Genomic DNA, 22,826 nt, shown 5'->3' on the forward strand with positions numbered 1-22,826 from the left:
ATGAGCCTATTGTTTGTTATGTTAGGCCTTTGATAGCCTGTCTGCGGTCCCTACTTTAAATACTCCTCCACTCACCACCACCAAGCTGCCTGCCCGTGTATCCATGTAACCGCTGTGAAACTGCCATGAGCCTATTGTTTTTTTATGTTAGGCCTTTGATAGCCTGTCTGCGGTCCCTACTTTAAATACTCCTCCACTCACCACCACCAAGCTGCCTGCCCGTGTATCCATGTAACCGCTGTAAAACTGCCATGAGCCTATTGTTTGTTATGTTAGGCCTTTGAAGCCTTTCTGCGCTCCCTCCTTCCACTAGTCCTCCACTGACCAGACCACTGCTGCCCGTGTACCCCTGGAACCAATTTTAAAGTGCCTACAGCCAGCCCATTTTATTGTGTTAGGCCTTCGAAGCCTGTCTGCGGTCCATACTTCCACTAGTCCTCCACTGACCAGACCACTGCTGCCCGTGTACCCCTGGAACCAATTTTAAAGTGCCTACAGTCAGCCCATTTTATTGTGTTAGGCCTTCGAAGCCTGTCTGCGGTCCATACTTCCACTAGGCCTCCACTGACCAGACCACTGCTGCCCGTGTACCCCTGGAACCAATTTTAAAGTGCCTACAGCCAGCCCATTTTATTGTGTTAGGCCTTCGAAGCCTGTCTGCGGTCCATACTTCCACTAGTCCTCCACTGACCAGACCACTGCTGCCCGTGTACCCCTGGAACCAATTTTAAAGTGCCTACAGCCAGCCCATTTTATTGTGTTAGGCCTTCGAAGCCTGTCTGCGGTCCATACTTCCACTAGGCCTCCACTGACCAGACCACTGCTGCCCGTGTACCCCTGGAACCAATTTTAAAGTGCCTACAGCCAGCCCATTTTATTGTGTTAGGCCTTCGAAGCCTGTCTGCGGTCCATACTTCCACTAGGCCTCCACTGACCAGACCACTGCTGCCCGTGTACCCCTGGAACCAATTTTAAAGTGCCTACAGCCAGCCCATTTTATTGTGTTAGGCCTTCGAAGCCTGTCTGCGGTCCATACTTTAAATACTCCTCCACTCACCACCAAGCTGCCTGCCCGTGTATCCATGTAACCGCTGTAAAACTGCCATGAGCCTATTGTTTGTTATGTTAGGCCTTTGATAGCCTGTCTGCGGTCCTTACTTTAAATACTCCTCCACTCACCACCTAGCTGCCTGTGTATCCATGTAACCGATGTAAAACTGCCATGACTGCCTACTGTTTGTTATTTTAGGCCTTTGATAGCCTGTCTGCGGCCCCTACTTGCAATACTCCTCCACTGACCACAATGCTGCCTGGAGTGCCTGCCTGTGTATCCATGTAACCGATGTAAAACTGCCATGACTGCCTACTGTTTGTTATTTTAGGCCTTTGATAGCCTGTCTGCGGCCCCTACTTGCAATACTCCTCCACTGAGCACAATGCTGCCTGGAGTGCCTGCCTGTGTATCCATGTAACCGATGTAAAACTGCCATGACTGCCTACTGTTTGTTATTTTAGGCCTTTGATAGCCTGTTTGCAGCCCCTACTTGCAATACTCCTCCACTGACCACACCAATGCTGCCCGTGTACCCCTGGAACCTATTTAAAAGTTCATAGAGCCTAGTTATATATTTTATTTACTATTAATAAGGCCATGATGGACTACGCTGTACCACGCTACAAGCTAACCAGTCGACACTTCTTTTGCGAGAAAAGCCATCCCAACCCTCCACCAGCATGTAGAAGACCGCATTGTCCATGCACTCTGGCAATCTGTGAGTACAAAGGTGCACCTGACAACAGACGCATGGACCTGTAGGCATGGCCACGGAAGATTACGTGTCCATTACGGCGCAATGGGTTAATGTGGTGGATGCATGGTCCACAGGGGACAGCCTACTAAGTCTGTCTGCAGTCCCTAATTCAAATTGTCCTCCACTGTCTAAATCGGAACTTCCACCTTCTGGCTTTCGGCCTATAGTATCAGAAATTAAACTGCATTTGGCCTTCAACTTTGGTTAGGGCCTACTAACGGCTTCTGCCCCTCCCTGGTGTTGCCCTCAACTAAATAAAGCTGAGCTTCAACCTTCCGGCTCTCATTATGTGGTTTTAAAAAAAAAAATGGTGGTTAGGGCCTACTAACGGCTTCTGCCCCTCCCTGGTGTTGTCCTCAACTAAATAAAGCTGAGCTTCAACCTTCCGGCTCTCATTAAGTGGTTTTAAAAAAAAAAAAAATGGTGGTTTGGGCCTACTAACGGCTTCTGCCCCTCCCTGGTGTTGTCCTCAACTAAATAAAGCTGAGCTTCAACCTTCCGGCTCTCATTAAGTGGTTTTAAAAAAAAAATGGTGGTTAGGGCCTACTAACGGCTTCTGCCCCTCCCTGGTGTTGTCCTCAACTAAATAAAGCTGAGCTTCAACCTTCCGGCTCTCATTAAGTGGTTTTAAAAAAAAAATTGGTGGTTAGGGCCTACTAACGGCTTCTGCCCCTCCCTGGTGTTGTCCTCAACTAAATAAAGCTGAGCTTCAACCTTCCGGCTCTCATTAAGTGGTTTTAAAAAAAAAAAAAATGGTGGTTTGGGCCTACTAACGGCTTCTGCCCCTCCCTGGTGTTGTCCTCAACTAAATAAAGCTGAGCTTCAACCTTCCGGCTCTCATTAAGTGGTTTTAAAAAAAAAATGGTGGTTAGGGCCTACTAACGGCTTCTGCCCCTCCCTGGTGTTGTCCTCAACTAAATAAAGCTGAGCTTCAACCTTCCGGCTCTCATTAAGTGGTTTTAAAAAAAAAATGGTGGTTAGGGCCTACTAACGGCTTCTGCCCCTCCCTGGTGTTGTCCTCAACTAAATAAAGCTGAGCTTCAACCTTCCGGCTCTCATTAAGTGGTTTTAAAAAAAAAAAAAATGGTGGTTAGGGCCTACTAACGGCTTCTGCCCCTCCCTGGTGTTGCCCTCAACTAAATAAAGCTGAGCTTCAACCTTCTGCTCCAAATTACCATTTTAAAAAATGCAATAGGCTTTTCCGGCCTACTAAAGGTGTCTGCCCCTCCCTGGTGTTGTCCTCAACTGAACAAAGCTGAGCTTCCACATTCTGGCTTTCGCCCTATACTATCAGATATTAAACTGCATTTGGCCTACTAGTGTGGTTAGGCCCTTGAAACAGTGTCTGCTGCTCTTGGGTTTGCTACTCCACTGAACAAAGCAATGCCGCCTGTTTAGTCCTGTTACCAATTTTGAACTGCATGTAGCCTACTTTATTCTTTGGCCCTATATCTGTTTCCTCCTCATCCTGCCCATTGCCCAGCCACTGCTAAATGAGTCTGCTGGTACATTGACCTAGACCACTACATTCCCCTTGTACTCTACACAGCCAGAATCTGTCCCTGCTGAAAGTAAGGTTCCCCTTCCCGCATGTTATACCACCTTACACAGGGACAAAGAGGAAGGTGCAGATGAAAGTGCAGGTTCCTTCATCAGGTGGGGGGGCATACTCGTTGGCGACGTCACTGGCACAGGGCCCCTCAGAGTACGCAAAAGTGTCGCTGCTGGTGGGAGGCGCCCCCGCCATGCAAACACACCGCCGTACTTTGAGGGGCCCTGTGCCAGTGGCAATGCGAACGAGTGGGCCCCCCCTGCTTGCTCAGGATCACAGCACTTGCAACTTTTAAATACTTACCTTTCCCTGCAACACCGCCGTGACGTAGTCCGCATTTCCTGGGCCCACGAAAAACTTGAGCCAGCCCTACTCCCCCCACAACTTTCCCCCAATTCCCTATGCCCAACTATTATTATACAGTTAATTAAGATTGGCAAGCTTCAGAAACAAGAATGGATGTTTTTGGCATTAAAATGGGCACTGTAGGTGTTTTCCTGGCCTCCACTCACTGCCGACTATGCTTCCCCATTGACTTGCATTGGGTTTCGTGTTTCGGTCGATCCCCGACTTTTAGCGATAATCGGCCGACTGCACTCGACTCGACTCTGGACAAAATCGGGTTTCCCAAAACCCTACTCGATCTTAAAAAAATGAAAGTCGCTCAACCCTAGTCTGTACTGTTACATACTTAGGCTGTTAACTGGTTCATGCAGCTTTACATGAACATCCGAGCCTTACACTATGGCTGGTCCGAACAATGAAAGCAATTGTTACTATCCACCTCTCGTGTCTCCCCTTTTCCTCATAGTTTGTAAGCTTGCAAGCAGGGCCCTCATTCCTCCTGGTATCTATTTTGAACTGATTTTTGTTATGCTGTAATGTCTATTGTCTGTACAAATCCCCTTTATAATTTGTAAAGCGCTGCAGAATATGTTGGCGCTCTGCGGAATATGTTGGTGCTATATAAATAAAATTATTATCATGAAGAAGGAGCTTGATGTTATTAATAAAATAATCTCGTTTACTTGATCTTGGCAGTATGTACAAAATCCCTGATGAAGGAGCTCGTTTTTTTGCTCTGAAACGCGTAGGATTTGGTCCTATTTTCTTTCTGTAGCCCGTCACGTGAGACTTCACGTGACTGTGACGTCACACCAGGTTCTGCTGCAGCAGAGCACCGGGCGGCTGAGCCGAAGTAACGCTGATCGGTCTCTTAGGTAGCACGTGTGCAGGATTTTTTCTGCCACCGGCCGGGGCAGTTCCTGCAACACGCCACTCCGGAGACAAAACCCAGCACTTTTGAGGAGCCTTGCGCTCGCGGGAGAAGTAAGTGTCTGGCCCCTGATAGGAGTCTGAATTACCAGCGGTAACCGTTCTGTGAATGAAGAAAGATCACATGCGTCGCTGACTCCAGCAAGCGCCCGACTCAACTTATTTAACCACGGACTATTTTACTTATAAAGACTTTTAAGCAGGTAGATATAGATATTTTTTATATATGAACATATTTATATTTTAATGACTGATTGATTTTAATGTGCATGCAGTACGCTGTGTTTTGTACTAGGAATTTTACATATATTTTTTCAGCACCAGGTTTTTAGATTTCATATATAAAAAGGGACTTTTGAATCCAGCGCAGATAGATTTTTTCATTTTATAGCATATCTTATTTAGTAACGGTTGGGTGTGACCGTTACACTATCTGCTGCAGGTGCATTAAGGTACAAGCGCTACTGGTTTCATTGATATACATTTTAGTATGTACAAAAGGTAGAAGGTAAAACACTTGAATTCTTCATCTGCTTTACATGATAGTGGCACAAACATATCAGTTGCGGATGGTGACCATTGCACCCAGTACTACACACTGTGGACTATATAAGGGAGCTCTTCCAGTGGCTATACCCTACAGTATGGACCTGTCCCAGCTTGGCTGACCAGGTATTGCGTCACTAAGATCTCCAGGTCTGGCAAACATGTAAGATTCCCTCTTAAAAGTCTCTTTCACTAGGTGGCCTGCTGTAGAAGAACTTCCGTCACTGTTACTTCATATTGATATTGTGTGCTGCCTTCTGTGAGACTACTCTTTTTGCACACACCCAAAACTGACACTGCTGATAGTATCTTCTTTTTTCTGAAGCTGAACTTGAGCTGACTGTAAAATAGGAACTAAACTCCTAGTGCCCATTTACTCCTCCCCAACCATGGGCTGGCCTTGCAGTTAACCCCATCAACCCTGAATACAGGAAACTGCGGCCTACATGAGGATGAAATACACGATAATATACAGGTCACACAAGATAATGCATAAGGAATCTTCAAAGAGAGTGTCCGACATCTCCACACAGATAGAACTCATTCCTGTGTATGGGGTCATTCACATGTCTGATATTTTGCGAACTGAGCAGTCTGCAGAAAATTGCGAAGATGTCAGATTAAAATCAGCAATACAAGTCTATGGATCTGTGAGAAAATCAGATGCCATCAGAGTGGGGTTTGCTTTTATTGAACTGTCAGAAAAGAGAAGGTGGAGAAACTTTACTTTTTTTTTTTCCCTCAATATGCGAGAAATATTGATGTCACTCGGACCTCACTCTGATTAAAGTCTAATCAAAATGTGTATGTGAGAAAAATGTAAGTCTGGATAAAGCCTCAATGGACATTCTCACCAGAGAGGAACACTTATAGTGTTCAGCCCTGGGGCAGTCAGCCTTGGCTCCTTTGCCAGGAAACAGGTGATATTACAGGAAAATCCATATCCAACCAATTTGCAATTTGTTACCATCTTTTCATTAAAAGGTATCAACCACTGAGGACTCTCAATTCTAAATATTTTTCTATCTACTGGCTAAAAACACGGTACAAAGATATATATCTTTTGCATATGCAGCCAGGTATTTATTAGATGAAGGCAAGAATCCACCAGAATGGAAGCCACCTGTAAAGAGTGACTCGTCATTCTGGTTCATAGATGGAGTCTCGAGCAGAAGAGTCCCCCCTTTATGACATAACGGTTAATGTATACAGAGGTTTCTTGCTAAGACAAATTCTCTAACATATTTCCTTAAATTCAATGCAACACATCAACAAACACTTGTAAGACATATAAAACACAAACCAGTTATGCTAGATTACTGAAAAGGCGTACTGCATATATAATCAAACTTCTCAGACAACTGAATAGATAAATACAATTAATTATTAAATAATAATAAGTATTTTTATTGGGCTCAGACTATTGCTTTACCCCTTGCAGGGGCAGTTGATAGGACTTTGCCAGGCTACTTGTTGTGAAATGCTTAGTGTGTCTACAGCCCCCAATGGAGAAGAAAATCTGCTGTCTAGGCAGTTCTAGAAAGATTAGCCCGAATAGTGTCACCTTGATGTGGTGGGATGGCTTTTACGTTTTTTTAATAAAAATGATGTCAACTAAGTACCCTATGTTATTTTCATGCACTATTGCTATTTATTTACTTACTGCAGGGTATTTGCTCACTTTATTTTTATCTTAAGTTTTGTCTATTTAGTGACCAGTGTGAACATGAACCTACACATTGCATGCATATCAGCTTATATTCCAGTTCATAGTTTTAGGTCTTTGTTTCAGGTTTTTGCTTTCTGTGCAAATAAGAGCACGGCCTCCGTTTTCATTGAGCTGGACATTAATTTTTATAGCTCCCCATGGCTGGGTGTCCATTAGTTGGGGTCTCTGTCCAGCTCAGCCCTTATTCACATTTATATAATTTGACTTATGATAAGATTTTAATATTAGAGGTTAGGACCGGCCCAAATAGGGTCACCTTGGCGCAGTGGGATGACTTTTACATTTTTATGATCAACATTACATTTACTAATCCTTTATATTATTTTCATACACTATTGCTATTTACTGCAGGATATTTGCTCACTTTTTTTTTTTTTATAGCAGATTTTGTCTATTCGAGAAAGAATTCTGCCCCTGACAGGAGATCACTTTTAGGCGTAGTTTATACCATGTAACTCTGAGCACCGATTTAATTAGAAACTAGTTAATTAAAACCATTACCGTATATGTAAAGCTGTGTGCGTGGAAGTGCACTGTGTGTATATCCACTTCATTCCCCAGGCCAATGAGGTGCCAATTTATGTGGTCCCCGACGTGCATAGTAAGGCCTTGTAAGTTGGCATATAATTTACCGTTAATAGCTGAAATACAAGTTATCACAGACCTTTATCAGCAATGTGCATTAAAGCAAGTGACGCTGCTGAGATGCGTGCAAGGCACAAATTCATAAATAGCATTAATATGTCCCGATGATATTTTTGGTCTACCTTTGTATGATATATATTCTATATTGTAGGTTCAGTAAATGTCTTTTGTGTAAGACATCCTTGTTTTGTACGGGTGACAGGTTAATTAACAGTCACATAGACTTTTTTTCAGATATAACAATTAAAAAGGAATTCACCAAAGTTTTATTTCAATAAATATTTGAAATAATTGAATCTGTCATCAGGATTTTGTTATCTAATCTGACAACTACATAATGTAGATACAGAGACCCTGATTCCAGCCGATGTGTTTACTGGGCTGCTTGCTGTTGTTTTGTTAAAATCACAGTTTTATTAGCAGGAGATTATCACTAGAGGACTAGTAAACCTGCTGCCATGTAGTCTTCAATATTCATTAACTATGTATAACCCTGCCCCTCCACTGATTGGTAGCTTTGTACCTATGCACAGCGTACACAGAAAGCTGCCAATCAGTGTTGGGGCGGGGTAATACAGAGCTCAGCAGTCAGAGAACTGGTAGATCTGCAGCAGAAAGAACAGGGATTTTATCAATACTTTAGCAAGAAGCCCAGTAAGTGATATAATGCTGGACTCCGGGTCTCTGCCCCTACATCATGCTGCTCTCAGATGGGGTAGCAAAATCCTGGTGACAAATTCCCTTTAAAGAATAATTAGAGTAAAACACTAATGTTTGGGATGAAAAAAGACAATATTGACAATATTGTGTATTAGACTATAATGACACTGATAATATACACTGTGTGCAGAATTATTCGGCAAGTTGTATTTTGATAACATGATACTTTTTATACATGTTGTCCTACTCCAAGCTGTTCAGGCTTGAGAGCCAACTACCAATTACGTAAATCAGGTGATGTGCATCTCTGTAATGAGGAGGGGGGTTGTCTAATAAAAACAAAACCCTATATAAGGTGTGCTTAGTTATTAGGCAACTTCATTTCCTTTGGCAAAATGGGTCAGAAGAGAGATTTGACGGGCTCTGAAAAGTCCAAAATTGTGAGATGTCTTGCAGAGGGATGCAGCAGTCTTGAAATTGCCAAACTTTTGAAGCGTGATCACGGAACAATCAAGCTTTTCATGGCAAATAGCCAACAGGGTAGCAAGAAGCGTGTTGGGCAAAAAAGGTGCAAAATAACTGCCCATGAATTGTGGAAAATCAAGCGTGAAGCTGCCAAGATGCCATTTGCCACCAGTTTTGCCATATTTCAGAGCTGCATCGTTACTGGAGTAACAAAAAGCACAAGGTGTGCGATACTCAGGGACATGGCAAAGGTAAGGATAAGATACATAAGATAAAACGTCAAGACTGGGCCAAGAAATATCTTAAGACTGACTTTTCAAAGGTTTTATGGACTGATGAAATGAGAGTGACTCTTGATGGGCCAGATGGATGGGCCAGAGGCTGGATCAGTAAAGGGCAGAAAGCTCCACTCCGACTCAGATGCCAGCAAGGTGGAGGTGGGGTACTGGTATGGGCTGGTATCATCAAAGATGAACTTGTGGGACCTTTTCGGGTTGAGGATGGAGTGAAGCTCAACTCCCAGACCTACTGCCAGTTTCTGGAAGACAACTTCTTCAAGCAGTGGTACAGGAAGAAGTCGGTATCGTTCAAGAAAAACATGATTTTCATGCAGGACAATGCTCCATCACATGGCTCCAACTACTAAACAGCGTGGCTGGCCGGTAAAGGTCTCAAAGAAGAAAAAATAATTACATGGCCCCCTTGTTCACCTGATCTGAACCCCATAGAGAACCTGTGGTCCCTCATAAAATGTGAGATCTACAGGGAGGGAAAACAGTACACCTCTCGGAACAGTGTCTGGGAGGCTGTGGTGGCTGCTGCACGCAATGTTGATCGGAAACAGATCAAGCATCTGACAGAATCTATGGATGGAGGCTGGTGAAAGTCATCATAAAGAAAGGTGGCTATATTGGTCACTAATTTTTTTTTGTTTTGTTTTTGCATGTCAGAAATGTTTATTTCTAAATGTGCAGTTATATTGGTTTACCTGGTGAAAATAAACAAGTGAGATGGGAATATATTTGGTTTTTATTAAGTTGCCTAATAATTCTGCACAGTAATAGTTACCTGCACAAACAGATATCCTCCTAAGATAGCCAAATCTAAAAAAAAAAAACACTTCAACTTCCAAAAATATTAAGCTTTGATATTTGAGTCTTTTCGGTTGATTGAGAACATAGTTGTTGATAAATAATAAAAATAATCCTCTAAAATACAACTTGCCTAATAATTCTGCACACAGTGTACATACTGTAATGTAGCTGTGAAGTCATCTGCCAATTAATGACATATAAATATGTAGCGCCCCCACTGCCGCAGGGCCGAGGGGCACCCGGTACCGGGCCTCTGAGTCTCTGCTCTGGGGTTGTCACGGTGGCTAGGCCCGGTCCGTGACCCTGCTGAGGGGCGTACAGTAAATAATAGATGTGGATGGTGCGGTGTAGCGCCGGTCGCAGTTAATAACAAGGACACCAGGTTGCAGTCTCTTTACCTCTTTACTGAAGGCTTCAGGTGTCCAATCCAGGGCACTGTTAACCGGGCTGTCTGAGACCGGCCGGTCCGAAGACACATCAGGAGTCCCCTTCACAGGTGGGAATCAGCGTCTACCTTCTAGCGCTTATGTGTTGTAGTCCTTCCCTGCTGAGCACCCCGGGATAGTCCTCACAACTGCTTCTGTCTGTCTCTGATGCTCGTTCTCTCCGTCCCCCAGATGATATGGTAGGACGCACCCGTATGACGGGGTAGGCCTGGAGTTCTTCCGGGACTCTAGAGTCGCCCCTCTCCCACAGCTGCCTCCGTTGTCTGCTTAGGTGTTTTAGTGAGACAGCCAACCTATAATTGGCTGTCCGGCCGTGGTTTGAAGTAATGCTTATAGTCTCTTACTTGCTCGGCGTTCCGGCCACCGACTGTTGCCCCTCAGAAGGATGTTGCCTCGATCTTACAGCACGACTCCTTCTGGTTCTATCACTTCTTTGCTGTATCCCCGTTGCTCACTGGTTTGTGCTATTCTTAGGAGTCTGCCAGGCTCCCATCCCTGACAGGTCCTCTCACTAGCTCTTCCCAGTTACTTCTCTCTGTCTTCCTGTCCAACCCCCAGTTTTACCAGAGTGTGAGGAGTGTCCTACTAGATAGAACCACTCCCCCTGGTGGCCGGAGTGTGAAGTGTAATGTGAGTGTTACCTGATCAGGTGAACTCCTTTAGTGCAATCAGACGTAACATCACTGCCCTAGTGGCAGAGCGACGTTACTGCAACGACCAGGACTCTGGGGCGCTGCAAATACATTCAGCAATAACTATGCACCACATCAATATTTAAGTACAATGGGCTTCCGGATGTTCCACAATTGGGGAGTATCATCATCTGGTTGGTATTATCTGGCAGCCAGATACCTCTGAGCATTGTATGTCACACTTACTTCATTGTGTAATTAGGGGAGGTGTATTATTTTTACAGACTGGGGTGCAGCTTTTGCCCTTTTTTCACTGCAGTCATATTCCATTTTACATTGTATGTAAATGTTTAACTAATGGTGATGTGCAGTAATAAATAAAGGTAATTTGCATTTTGGTAACTCTAATGTGTGCACCCTTTATTGCTGTAGGAATTTATTTAAAAAGGAGCCACACCGCTGTATTTTATACAGTGCCTACAAGTAGTATTCAACCCCCTGCAGATTTAGCAGGTTTAATAAGATGCAAATAAGTTAGAGCCTTCAAACAAGAGCAGGATTTATTAACAGATGCATAAATCTTACAAACCAAAAAGTTTTGTTGCTCAGTTAAATTTTTATAAATTTTAAACATAAAAGTGTGGGTCAATTATTATTCAACCCCTAGGTTTAATATTTTGTGGAATAACCTTTGTTTGCAATTACAGCTAATAATCGTCTTTTATAAGACCTGATCAGGCCGGCACAGGTCTCTGGAGTTATCTTGGCCCACTCCTCCATGCAGATCTTCTCCAAGTTATCTAGGTTCTTTGGGTGTCTGATGTGGACTTTAATCTTGAGCTCCTTCCACAAGTTTTCAATTGGGTTAAGGTCAGGAGACTGACTAGGCCACTGCAACACCTTGCTTGATTTTTTGCCTCTTGAACCAGGCCTTGGTTTTCTTGGCTGTGTGCTTTGGGTCGTTGTCTTGTTGGAAGATGAAATGACGACCCATCTTAAGATCCTTGATGGAGGAGCGGAGGTTCTTGGCCAAAATCTCCAGGTAGGCCGTGCTATCCATCTTCCCATGGATGCGGACCAGATGGCCAGGCCCCTTGGCTGAGAAACAGCCCCACAGCATGCTGCTGCCACCACCATGCTTGACTGTAGGGATGGTATTCTTGGGGTCCTTGGGGTCGTATGCAGTGCCATCCAGTCTCCAAACGTCACGTGTGTGGTTGGCACCAAAGATCTCGATCTTGGTCTCATCAGACCAGAGAACCTTGAACCAGTCAGTCTCAGAGTCCTCCAAGTGATCATGAGCAAACTGTAGACGAGCCTTGACATGACGCTTTGAAAGTAAAGGTACCTTACGGGCTCGTCTGGAACGGAGACCATTGCGGTGGAGTACGTTACTTATGGTATTGACTGAAACCAATGTCCCCACTGCCATGAGATCTTCCCAGAGCTCCTTCCTTGTTGTCCTTGGGTTAGCCTTGACTCTTCGGACAAGCCTGGCCTCGGCACGGGAGGAAACTTTCAAAGGCTGTCCAGGCCGTGGAAGGCTAACAGTAGTTGTATAAGCCTTCCACTTCCGGATGATGCTCCCAACAGTGGAGACAGGTAGGCCCAACTCCTTGGAAAGGGTTTTGTACCCCTTGCCAGCCTTGTGACCCTCCACGATCTTGTCTCTGATGGCCTTGGAATGCTCCTTTGTCTTCCCCATGTTGACCATGTATGAGTGCTGTTAACAAGTTTGGGGAGGGTCTTAAATAGTCAGAAAAGGCTGGAAAAAGAGATAATTAATCCAAACATGTGAAGCTCATTGTTCTTTGTGCCTGAACTACTTCTTAATACTTTAGGGGAACCAAACAGAATTCTGGTGGGTTGAGGGGTTGAATAATAAATGACCCTCTGAAAATACTTTTCCCAATTTAAAAAAAAAAATAAACAAAGAAATAACATTCTTTTTTGCTGCAGTGCATTTCACACTTCCAGGCTGATCTACAGTCCAAATGTCACAATGCCAAGTTAATTCCAAATGTGTAAACCTGCTAAATCTGCAGGGGGTTGAATACTACTTGTAGGCACTGTATATCTGACCTGTGTAGGTTTCTTATGTATTTCCTATACAGAAGTCATTCTTGTCTGTGACTTTCACACGCTCGAACCCCCTGCAAAATGGGATTCGGACTTATACACCAACGGGGCCATAGACTATAATGGTGCCAGCAAAGCGCATGTATGCCCTGCCATGCCTCATTTTTGGGAATGTATGCCTACAGGAGGTGGACACTCAGACACTGTAGACTACGTCTGAGTGTCCGCCTCCAGTAGGCGTATACACCCAAAAATGTAATTGTGGGGGGTGGGGGTTTGGATGCAAGCCTTGACGGGACCAGTGAATGCATGCCTGGACACAGTGTGAAAGTTCTCTTAGAATTGTATAAAATAAGAAACTGCGTATTACATTACACGTCTCCTTCCACTCCTGTGCTGTTATTTTCTCAGGTTTCCCAGGTCTTTGTATCTTAGTCTCTAAATGATCACTTTTAAACATGGACAGGTGTGTTTGGGGTCAATCACTGGCTGTAGCGGTGATCCCACTGATGTCTAATTTTGGCTGCTGTAGTCACATGTGCAGCGCCCCAGAGTCCTGGTCGTTGCAGTACTGTGGCTCCGCCGCTAAGGGGAGCTATGGTACGTCTGATGGCACTGAAGGAGTTCATCTGAGCAGGTATCACAGACACCAATACATTTCACAGCCGGGCCTCCAGGGGGAGCTAAGGGTTCTATTCATTAGGCCACTCCTCACATACTGGTAAAACTGGGGGTCAGGCAGGAAGTTAATAAAGAAAGCTGACTGGGTTGGAACCAGGCAACACCTTGTGGCAGAGGGTGTTGTAGGGGAAGATTCGGTAGGGTCCCTGTCAGGGGTGGGATCCTGACAGAGGCCTGGCTACAGGAAAGAACGTAACGGGACCGTGCCTGCTCAGCATAGCGGCGGTGCCCAAGGAAGGATTAGAAGCGAGATAGATTGTGCTGAGTGAGAAACGAGATCAAAGCAAGAAGGAGAATACCAGTAGGGGTCGTGCTGTAAGACCGAGGCAACATCCTACTGAGGCGCAAACAACCGGTGGCCGGAACGCCGAAGGAAGTATTTCTATATACAGCTTCAGGCAATACTTCGAACCTACGGCAGGACAGTCAGTCTCAGGCGGGCTGTCTCACCTAAATCACCTATGCAGTCTTGGGGGGCAACTTGTGGAGAGGGGCGACTCTAGGGTCCCGGAAGAGCTCCGAGCCTACCCGTCAAACGGGTGCCGTCCTAACCGTAACATCAGGGAGGGACGGAGGATTAGCAGAACATCATCTAATCGTGTTGTGAGGGAACTTAAGAAACAGACACAACAGTTGTGGGGACTTTCCGTAAGCACAGCAGGGAAGGACCGCAACACATAGCGCTAGAAGGAAGGCACAGATTTCCACCTGCAAAGAGAACTCTGGAGGTGCCATTGGACCGGCCGGACTTGCGCAGCCTGGTTATCCGGGATCCGGACTGAGGACCCAGAGATCTTCAGTAAAGAGGTAAAGAGACTGCAACCTGGTGTCCTCGTTATTTACTGCACCGCACCACCATACCAACCACACTATCCTCATCTATGCTTTCACCGGACGTCCCCCTGACAGGCAGGGCCACGGACCGGGCCTAGCCACCGTGACAACCCCCAGAACAGAGACTCTGAGGCCCGGAACCGGGTGCCCCTCTGCCCTGCGGCAGTGGGGGCGCTCCACATGTCCATGTTGAAATGTCATCGCTCGAGCATAAAGAACAGAGACCGGCGAGGGACCCAAGAAGGTACGGCACCGGAGAGGGAAGAGATCTGTAAGGAGAGCATTACTTGGTTTGTTATTTTATACCAGTCTAAACTTTTATTAAAACATTTCAAAAGACACGACAACTTTGAGATAGTGACGTACCATGCATCAAGTTGCTTTCAATAAACTCTTCATCGTCTTTCTTAACTTCTTCAGGATGAAGAGAATATGTCTTAATGTTTTCTTCCAGATACCAGGATTTATTTTCATCAAATATCATAAAAAGAAGAACAAATCGCAATATTTTCTCCTCAAGTAAGCTCAATAGAAATAAGGGTCTTCTGCAAATCACAAGAGGCCCAACCAATCCGCTGTATGTGTCCTAGGAGGGAAGACAATGAACTCCGTGCAACACAGGGAAGAATGAATCAATGTCGTCCTGACTCCTTTAAAAGAACGGCGACTTGCAAATCACACGGACCAATAAATTGTCTCTTTGAGTTGTTAAAGGGAAGACAAGGATTCCCGGGCGGCACACAGGACATTGCATATTCTTATACAAGCAATGAAACAATAACCCATCTGTTCCAGTAAAAGTCAACTTTGCCATTTAGGGACCATTGGAAAGTTTGGAGTTAGGAAACATTTACAAATTCCAGTAACCAACACTGTAGAAGCCATAATATTTTTCTTTTTGTCATTGTGGGGCTTATTTTTGCAGGACGAGTTGTATTTGTCCATAGCACCATGGGTTAATTGACTGCTTTTATTCCATGTCTTTTAGTAAAATAGAGAAAGCTTTCACATGACTTTAACCACATAAAGTGGTTTTCTGTGAAAAATACAGAATAGAACCAACAAGTAATTCTCTTTTATTTCCCTTATCTTGCCCAGCTCTGAACTGTACCTATGCCTTTATACCGCCAAGGCTGGTGAGTAGGAATACCATGTATAGGACTGATGCTTCTCCCCTATTAAAGACGACCTTGCCCCTTTTTATACTGGCCGCATGTCCCTCTGGTTACAGAGCTACCTTGTAACATGCAGAAAATATGCTTCTTTATATTTACTAGAGTTATTTGGAACTGGAAAATATGGGGATTTAATGTACACATTTCACTCCTTTAAATACATTTTACATACGGTAGTTCTTTTCCATACTTTTAGGTTCGCCTAAAGAACTTAAAGGGTTTCACGTTCGATAAAGTCTGCAGTCTCTCTTTGTGACTGCAGACTTGTGAATCCTCACAATGTGCACTGTTAGGATTGTACAGTGCAAGTCTGTGATGTGCATACTTCCAGCCATATTCCGACTAGACGCACGCGGCCTCACTCAATTCCCTTGTACTGAGGGAGGCTGTGCACGTCTAGTTGGAATGTGGCCAGGAGTATGCATATCTCATACTTACGGTCACGTCTGCCTGTGCCCAGCATTAGAAAATCCCGACAGCACGCACCGTCTGGAGAGAACTGGACAGCTGCCCTAGCCACTAAATCGTCGCCATGACTGTATTGCACCTTTTCCTACGTTCTAATAAGAATAATCTAGTTCTATATTCTAGTAATTCTTATTTTGTTGCTTATCGATTTGTAAATAAATGTAGAAAAAAGTTTAAACCCTGCACTAGATCAGTGTTGGGAGTCTGATGATTTCCCCTGACTATTCCTCCCTCTCATGGAGTAAGCTAGCCCCTGTGGGTGTGAGTGACATGATGTGCAAGAGTTATGTTACCGCTGACTCTTGGCACAGCTCGCGGCTGGCTGACTCTAGCGCCACAACTTGCTCTCTGGGCATGCACACTGCACTGATGAGGCTAGGAGCCTATACCCGACTTCATTGCGCATTTCCAGGGAGAACGTGTGAGTGCACGAGATTTTCAAGTCGTCGGTGGTGACACCATTACTGCAAATCATGTCACTCACAGACACATTTGGTTATTACTAGTGATGAGCGAATATACTTGCTCTGGTGGTCTCCGAGTATTTGTTAGTATTCAGAGATTACATTTTCATCGCAGCAGCTGAATGATTTACAGCTATTAGCCAGCTTGATTACATGTGGGGATTCCCTAGCAGCCAGGCAACCCCCACATGTACTCAGCCTGGCTAATAGCTGTAAATCATTCAGCTGAGGCGATGAAAACTTAATCTCCGAACACTAACAAATACTCGGAGATCACTCGAGCATGCTCAGGAAAACCCGAGCAACGAGTATATTCGCTCATCACTAGTGATGGTGGTGATCTCCGAGTATTTGTTATTGCTCGGAGATATAGTTTTCATCGCCTCAGTTGCATGATTTATGGCTTCCAGATACGCTGAATACATGTGAGGAATGCATGTTTGTTAGGGAATTCCCACATGTATTCAGCGTATATGGAAGCCATAAATCATGCAACTGAGGCGATGAAAACTATATCTCTGAGCAATAATAAATACTCGGAGGTCACCCGAGCAACGAGTATACTCGCTCATCACTACTGATCACTAGTTCTTACACAATGAGAAGGAAGGATTAGTCTGGGGAAATCAATTCCACCCCCCCAACTAGTCACTCACTGATTTATGTAGCACAAGTGCAGGGTTTAAAGACAATTTTATATTTATCAATCAGTAAGCAACAAAAGGGGCTTATTATAATGTAGGAAAAGGGTGTAATATAGTCATGATGGCAGTGTAGAGGGGCTAGAGCAGATGTCAGCTTCCCCTTAAGCCTGTAGAGTAGCAGTATATTAATAAATTAATCATCTTAAATGAACTCTCCTATTTGATAGTAAAGGGGAATTATATTATTTTTTGAGGGGTTAAAGTAATAATCTTTATTAACAGTTTTAAGTGTACTTTGAAAATATTACTCTCTTCTGTACAACTTGGGGCCAACACTATCTGCAGCATTACTGACTAAGGGCTCATACTCACTCGGATGAGTCTCGCATGTTAATACCCGGCACTCAGGAGCGGAGCGTGCAGCTGCATGTATTGGTATGCGGCCACACGCTCCGCTCCTGAGTGCCGGGTGCAGTGCTGGGTATTGGAAGCCCTCCCCTGAAGCCAAGTATTCGGGGAGGTCTCATGGGAACACAGACCCTACAGTTTATTTTTTCATTTTTTACTTTAATATCACTTTGGTTTTATATTTGGATGGTTTCTGATATGAATTTTTAGGGTTAAATGAGTAATGTGTAAAGCTGTGGTAACATGAGCTGGTTATTTCTGGTTTTTGTTGGTGCTCTTTTTAAGCCTTTTCATTGGTCAGCTGTAAAAAACCAGGAAGAATCTTGTCTATAAATAGGCAGTTTTCCCTCAGTTTTCCTCATATCGTTATAGAGAGAAGATCCCGCCCGCCCTCCCTATTTTTTTGTGTTCCTTTCCTTGTCGTGGTTGTTTATTTGAGGGTAAAATCGCCCAACTATTGGGTGGATTGTTTCAGTTATTTATTGGTAATATTTAATTAATTTATGAAATTATTGGTATTAATTTATTTATTAAGCTATTTATTGGTAATATTCAATTAATTTATTTCATGTCACCCTGAATAAACACCACGGCCATTGATTTCCAATTTGAGGCTTTGTGTCTTTATTTTAATTAAGAATGGGTTTTGTGTTACCATGACTCATCCGAGTTTCTCGCATGTGAGAATGAGCCCTAAAGGTACCGTCACACTAGGCGATATCGCCAGCAATCCGTGACGTTGCAGCGACCTGGATGGCGATATCGCTGTATTTGACACGCAGCAGCGATCTGGATCCCGCTGTGAAATTGCTGGTCGCTGCTAGAAGGTCTGCACATTATTTGGTCGCTAGGTCGCCGTGTATCGCCGTGTTTGACAGCAAAAGCGACGATACCAGCGATATTTTACACTGGTAACCAGGGTAAACATCGGGTTACTAAGCGCAGGGCCGCGCTTAGTAACCCGATGTTTACCCTGGTTACCAGCGTAAAAGTTAAAAAAACAAACAGTACATACTCACCTGCGCGTCCCCCAGCCTCTGCTTCCTGACACTAAAGCGCCGGCCCTAAACTGAAAGTGAAAGCAACAGCGGTGACGTCACCGCTCTGCTGTTAGGGCCGGAGCTCAGTCAGCGTCAGGATGCAGAGGCTGGGGGACGCGCAGGTGAGCATGTACTGTTTGTTTTTTTAACTTTTACGCTGGTAACCAGGGTAAACATCGGGTTACTAAGCGCGGCCCTGCGCTTAGCAACCCGATGTTTACCCTGGTTACCCGGGGACCTCGGCATCGCTGGTCGCTGGAGAGCGGTCTGTGTGACAGCTCTCCAGCGACCACACAGCGACGCTGCAGCGATCGGCATTGCTGTCGCTATCGCTGCAGCGTCGCTTAATGTGACGGTACCCTAATAGACCAATACTGATTGCAGGCCTGGGACATTTAGGCCTTTGGCTGCAACATCAACCCATTAGCGGCCTACAATCATGTTACCTCAGTAACGCTAGATGCCGAGGCATTTACATAAGCAGGTTATCCTGGATTCTGTGAGTTGTAGCAGGTCTGTGTAATGCACTCCTACTTCCACAGGTGATCTTGTAGAGCATTGGTAGCACCTGTGCGACCACCATGGTGACAGTTTATATCATGGGAACAGTCAACAGTGATGTACAATTTCATAGTGAGTCGTTGCGGAGTTAGTCTGCTGATAACTGTAGAAAGAACCACGTATTTCCATTGTGTGGTTCCATCCTTCTGGATGTTTTCCATAGATGCAATGACTAGATTACTGGTGACATTTTACCTCAATCAAACTTTTGGATAAGAAACAGGTGGTCAAGGTAAATTCTGCCATCTTTTTAATTCTTTTGCTTATTTTGATAGTGACAAACCATTATAGGTATCGTAGTGTTGTGCTTTGTTTTAATGCATAACTGTCCATGTATTTTGGCACAATTCATGTACACTACAAATGATTCTATGGTGATGGCTATGTGACCAGACTCAGGTATATGTTATTTGTGTATTTGTTTTTTGCTTTACTATTTCAGACCTCTCGGTATTGATAGCTGCTATTTCAAACGTGGATTCATATCGGTGATTTATATTGAATTTGTAATATTGACTTGAGGGTGTATAAGACCTAGATGGTTTTGTGTTCTCTGTATGTTATCTACATAGAATAGATCAGGATACACCTTGTTAGGCCGGGGTCACACTTTGTGCAATGCGAGAAACTCGCATCAATACCCGGCGCTGCTGCCGGCACTTGGGATCCGAGTGTGCGTCTGCACAGAAATACATGCAGCTGCACACTCTGGTCCCAAGTGCCGGCAGCAGTGCTGGGTATTGATGTGAGACTCGCACGAGTTTCTCGCATTGCACTCGCAAGTGTGACTCCGCTCTTAAATAAGCACTCCTCCCATTAAAGTCTGTATCCTATCAATGTATTGCAATCATTATATTATATAGCAATGTGTACATACAATTGCTCATTTTGCCTTTCTACCCAAAAATTATTCTCTTTTCTCTGTATGTAGAAATAGGAAGTCTCTTTTCCTGCATTTGTCATTCCCCTCTTTAAAGGGAACCTGTCAGCAGGATTGTGCACAGTAACCTACACACAGTGTCAGGTCGGCACCGTTATACTGATTACAATGGTACCTTGGTTGATGAAATCTGTCTTGTGGTTGCTGTTTAATCTTTATTTTCAGTTTTGAGTTAATTATATGCTCGTCCTCTGGGGTGGCCTGGAGGGGGGTCTTTATGTGGTGCTCTGATTAGGTATTCATAATGCAGACTGCTGACAGGTCACTGATCCCTCACTGACCTTCCTCCTAGTTTACATAATGAATACCTGTACATACTGAAAAAAAAAAAAAACCTTCTGCAGGCAGGTGCCAGCCGTGATCTCTGAAAGCTGCTACTGCGCGCGATGGCACCGCCAGCGCCTGTGCAATAGCAGCTATCGGATTTCTATACACACCGATAGCTGCTACTGCGCAGGCGCGGTGGGCGCCATTTTCAAATTGATTTTTTTTTGTACTTACTCAATAACCTCAAGAACAGGTATTACTAGGACACTAAACATGCGATTATGCTGCACGGCTGGCACCTGCCTGCAGAAGGTTTTTTTCTTCTTCAGTATGTACAGATATTCATTATGCAAACTATGGGGCAGGTCACTGAGGGATCAGTCTCCTGTCAGCAGTCTGCATTATGAATATCTAATCACAGCACCACATAAAGAACCCCCCTCCAGGCCACCCCAGAGCACGAGCATATCATTAACTAAAAACTGAAAATAAAGATTAAACAACAACCACAAGGTAGATTTCATCAACCCAGGTATCATTTTAATTAGTTTAATGGTACCAACCTGACACTGTCTGTAGGTTACAGTGCACAATCCTTTTACAGTGACTTATGAGTCATGCAGGAAAGATTGACCTCCTGTTTGTACTTAAAGCTTAGAAGGATTCAGCCAGTCAGTTTTTAATCACATAATGTCATAGACCTAATGTAAAACAGAAAAATAGCTGGGTAGGCAAAATGAACAATTGTAAGTGCACATTGCTATATAATATGACAATTGCTATTTACTAAGAGGATAAAAATTTAGCTGGGAGTGCTTCTTTAACCCCATTCCGACGTTGTGCATAGTAGTACGCCCACATCGGAATCCCTCCCTTTAAAACAGCTGACATGTGCCTCTAACAGCCGCTGGTGGAATCGCAATCCACCCGCAGCTGTTAACCTGCTAGATGCCGCTGTCAATCTCTGACAGTGGCAATTAACTGCTGCTTACCGGAAGCGCGCCGGAAATCCTGCTCATCGGTGACCCGTCACGTGATCGTGGATCACCGATGGGTTGGCATGACAACCAGAGGTTTCCAGCAGACCTCTTCGGTTGTCAGAGCAAGTGAGCATTTCTGCTACACAAAGGCGATCAGATCATCAATCAGACAACTGCAGCTCCTAGTCTTCCATAGAAACTATTGAAGCGTGCAGAAAGGAAAAAAAAAAAAAAAAAGGTTTTAAAAATATTAACCCCTTTCTGACCTCGGTCGGGATAGTACGTCCGAGGTCAGAAGACCCGCTTTGATGCGGGCTCCGGCGGTGAGCCTGCATCAAAGCTGGGACATGTCAGCTGTTTTGAACAGCTGACGTGTGCCCGTAATAGGAGCGGGCAGAATCGCCTATTAACTAGTTAAATGCCGCTGTCAAACGCAGACAGCGGCATTTAACTACCGCTTCCGGCCGGGCGGCCGGAAATGATCGTATCGCCGACCCCCGTCACACGATCGGAGGTCGGCGATGCTTCAGCAGTGTAACCATAAAGGTCCTTGAGACCTCTATGGTTACTGATCCACGGTAGCTGTGAGCACCACCCTGTGGTCGGCACTCACAGCACACCTGCATTTCTGCTACATAGCAGCGAACATCAGATCGCTGCTATGTAGCAGAGCCGATCGTGTTGTGCCAGCTTCTAGCCACCCATGGAGGCTATTGAAGCATGGCAAAAGTAAAAAAAATGTGAAAAAAATAAAAAAAATATAAAAGTTTAAATCACCCCCTTTCGCCCCATTCAAAATAAATCAATAAAAAGAAAAATCAAACCTACACATATTTGGTATCGCCGCGTTCAGAATCGCCCGATCGATCAATAAAAAAAAACCCATTAACCTGATCGCTAAACGGCGTAGCAAGAAAAAAAATTTGAAGTGCCAGAATTACGTTTTTTTGGTCGCCGCGACATTGCATTAAAATGCAATAACGGGCGATCAAAAGAACGTATCTGCACCAAAATGGTATCATTAATAACGCCAGCTCGGCATGCAAAAAATAAGCTCTCAACCGACCCCAGATCATGAAAAATGCAAACGCTACGGGTATCTGAAAATGGCGCAATTTTTTTTTTTTTTTAGCAAAGTTTGGAATTCTTTTTCACCACTTAGATAAAAATAACCTAGTCATGTTAGGTGTCTATGAACTCGTAATGACCTGGAGAATCATAATGGCAGGTCAGTTTTAGCATTTAGTGAACCTAGCAAAAAAGCCAAACAAAAAACAAGTGTGGGATTGCACTTTTTTTGCAATTTCACCGCACTTGGAATTTTTTTCCCGTTTTCTAGTACACGACATGCTAAAACCAATGATGTCGTTCAAAAGTACAACTCGTCCCACAAAAAATAAGCCCTCACATGGCCATATGGACAGAGAAAT

General features: G+C 44.4%; 1 protein-coding gene across 1 annotated transcript in view; it reads right to left on the reverse strand.

Moving 5' to 3' along the window:
- LOC143808311 (ceruloplasmin-like) overlaps window positions 1-22,826 on the reverse strand; it is a 168,944-nt gene that overhangs the window by 13,593 nt on the left and 132,525 nt on the right. The window contains exons 16-17 of the mRNA XM_077290829.1: window positions 14,816-15,035; window positions 7,415-7,554 (exon numbers count right to left, since the gene is read on the reverse strand). Coding sequence (XP_077146944.1) covers window positions 7,415-7,554; window positions 14,816-15,035 — 360 coding nt within the window. The remainder of the gene's footprint in view (window positions 1-7,414; window positions 7,555-14,815; window positions 15,036-22,826) is intronic.

The sequence above is a fragment of the Ranitomeya variabilis genome, chromosome 2 (genome assembly GCF_051348905.1).
Source record: "Ranitomeya variabilis isolate aRanVar5 chromosome 2, aRanVar5.hap1, whole genome shotgun sequence".
Taxonomy (NCBI): Eukaryota; Metazoa; Chordata; class Amphibia; order Anura; family Dendrobatidae; genus Ranitomeya; species Ranitomeya variabilis.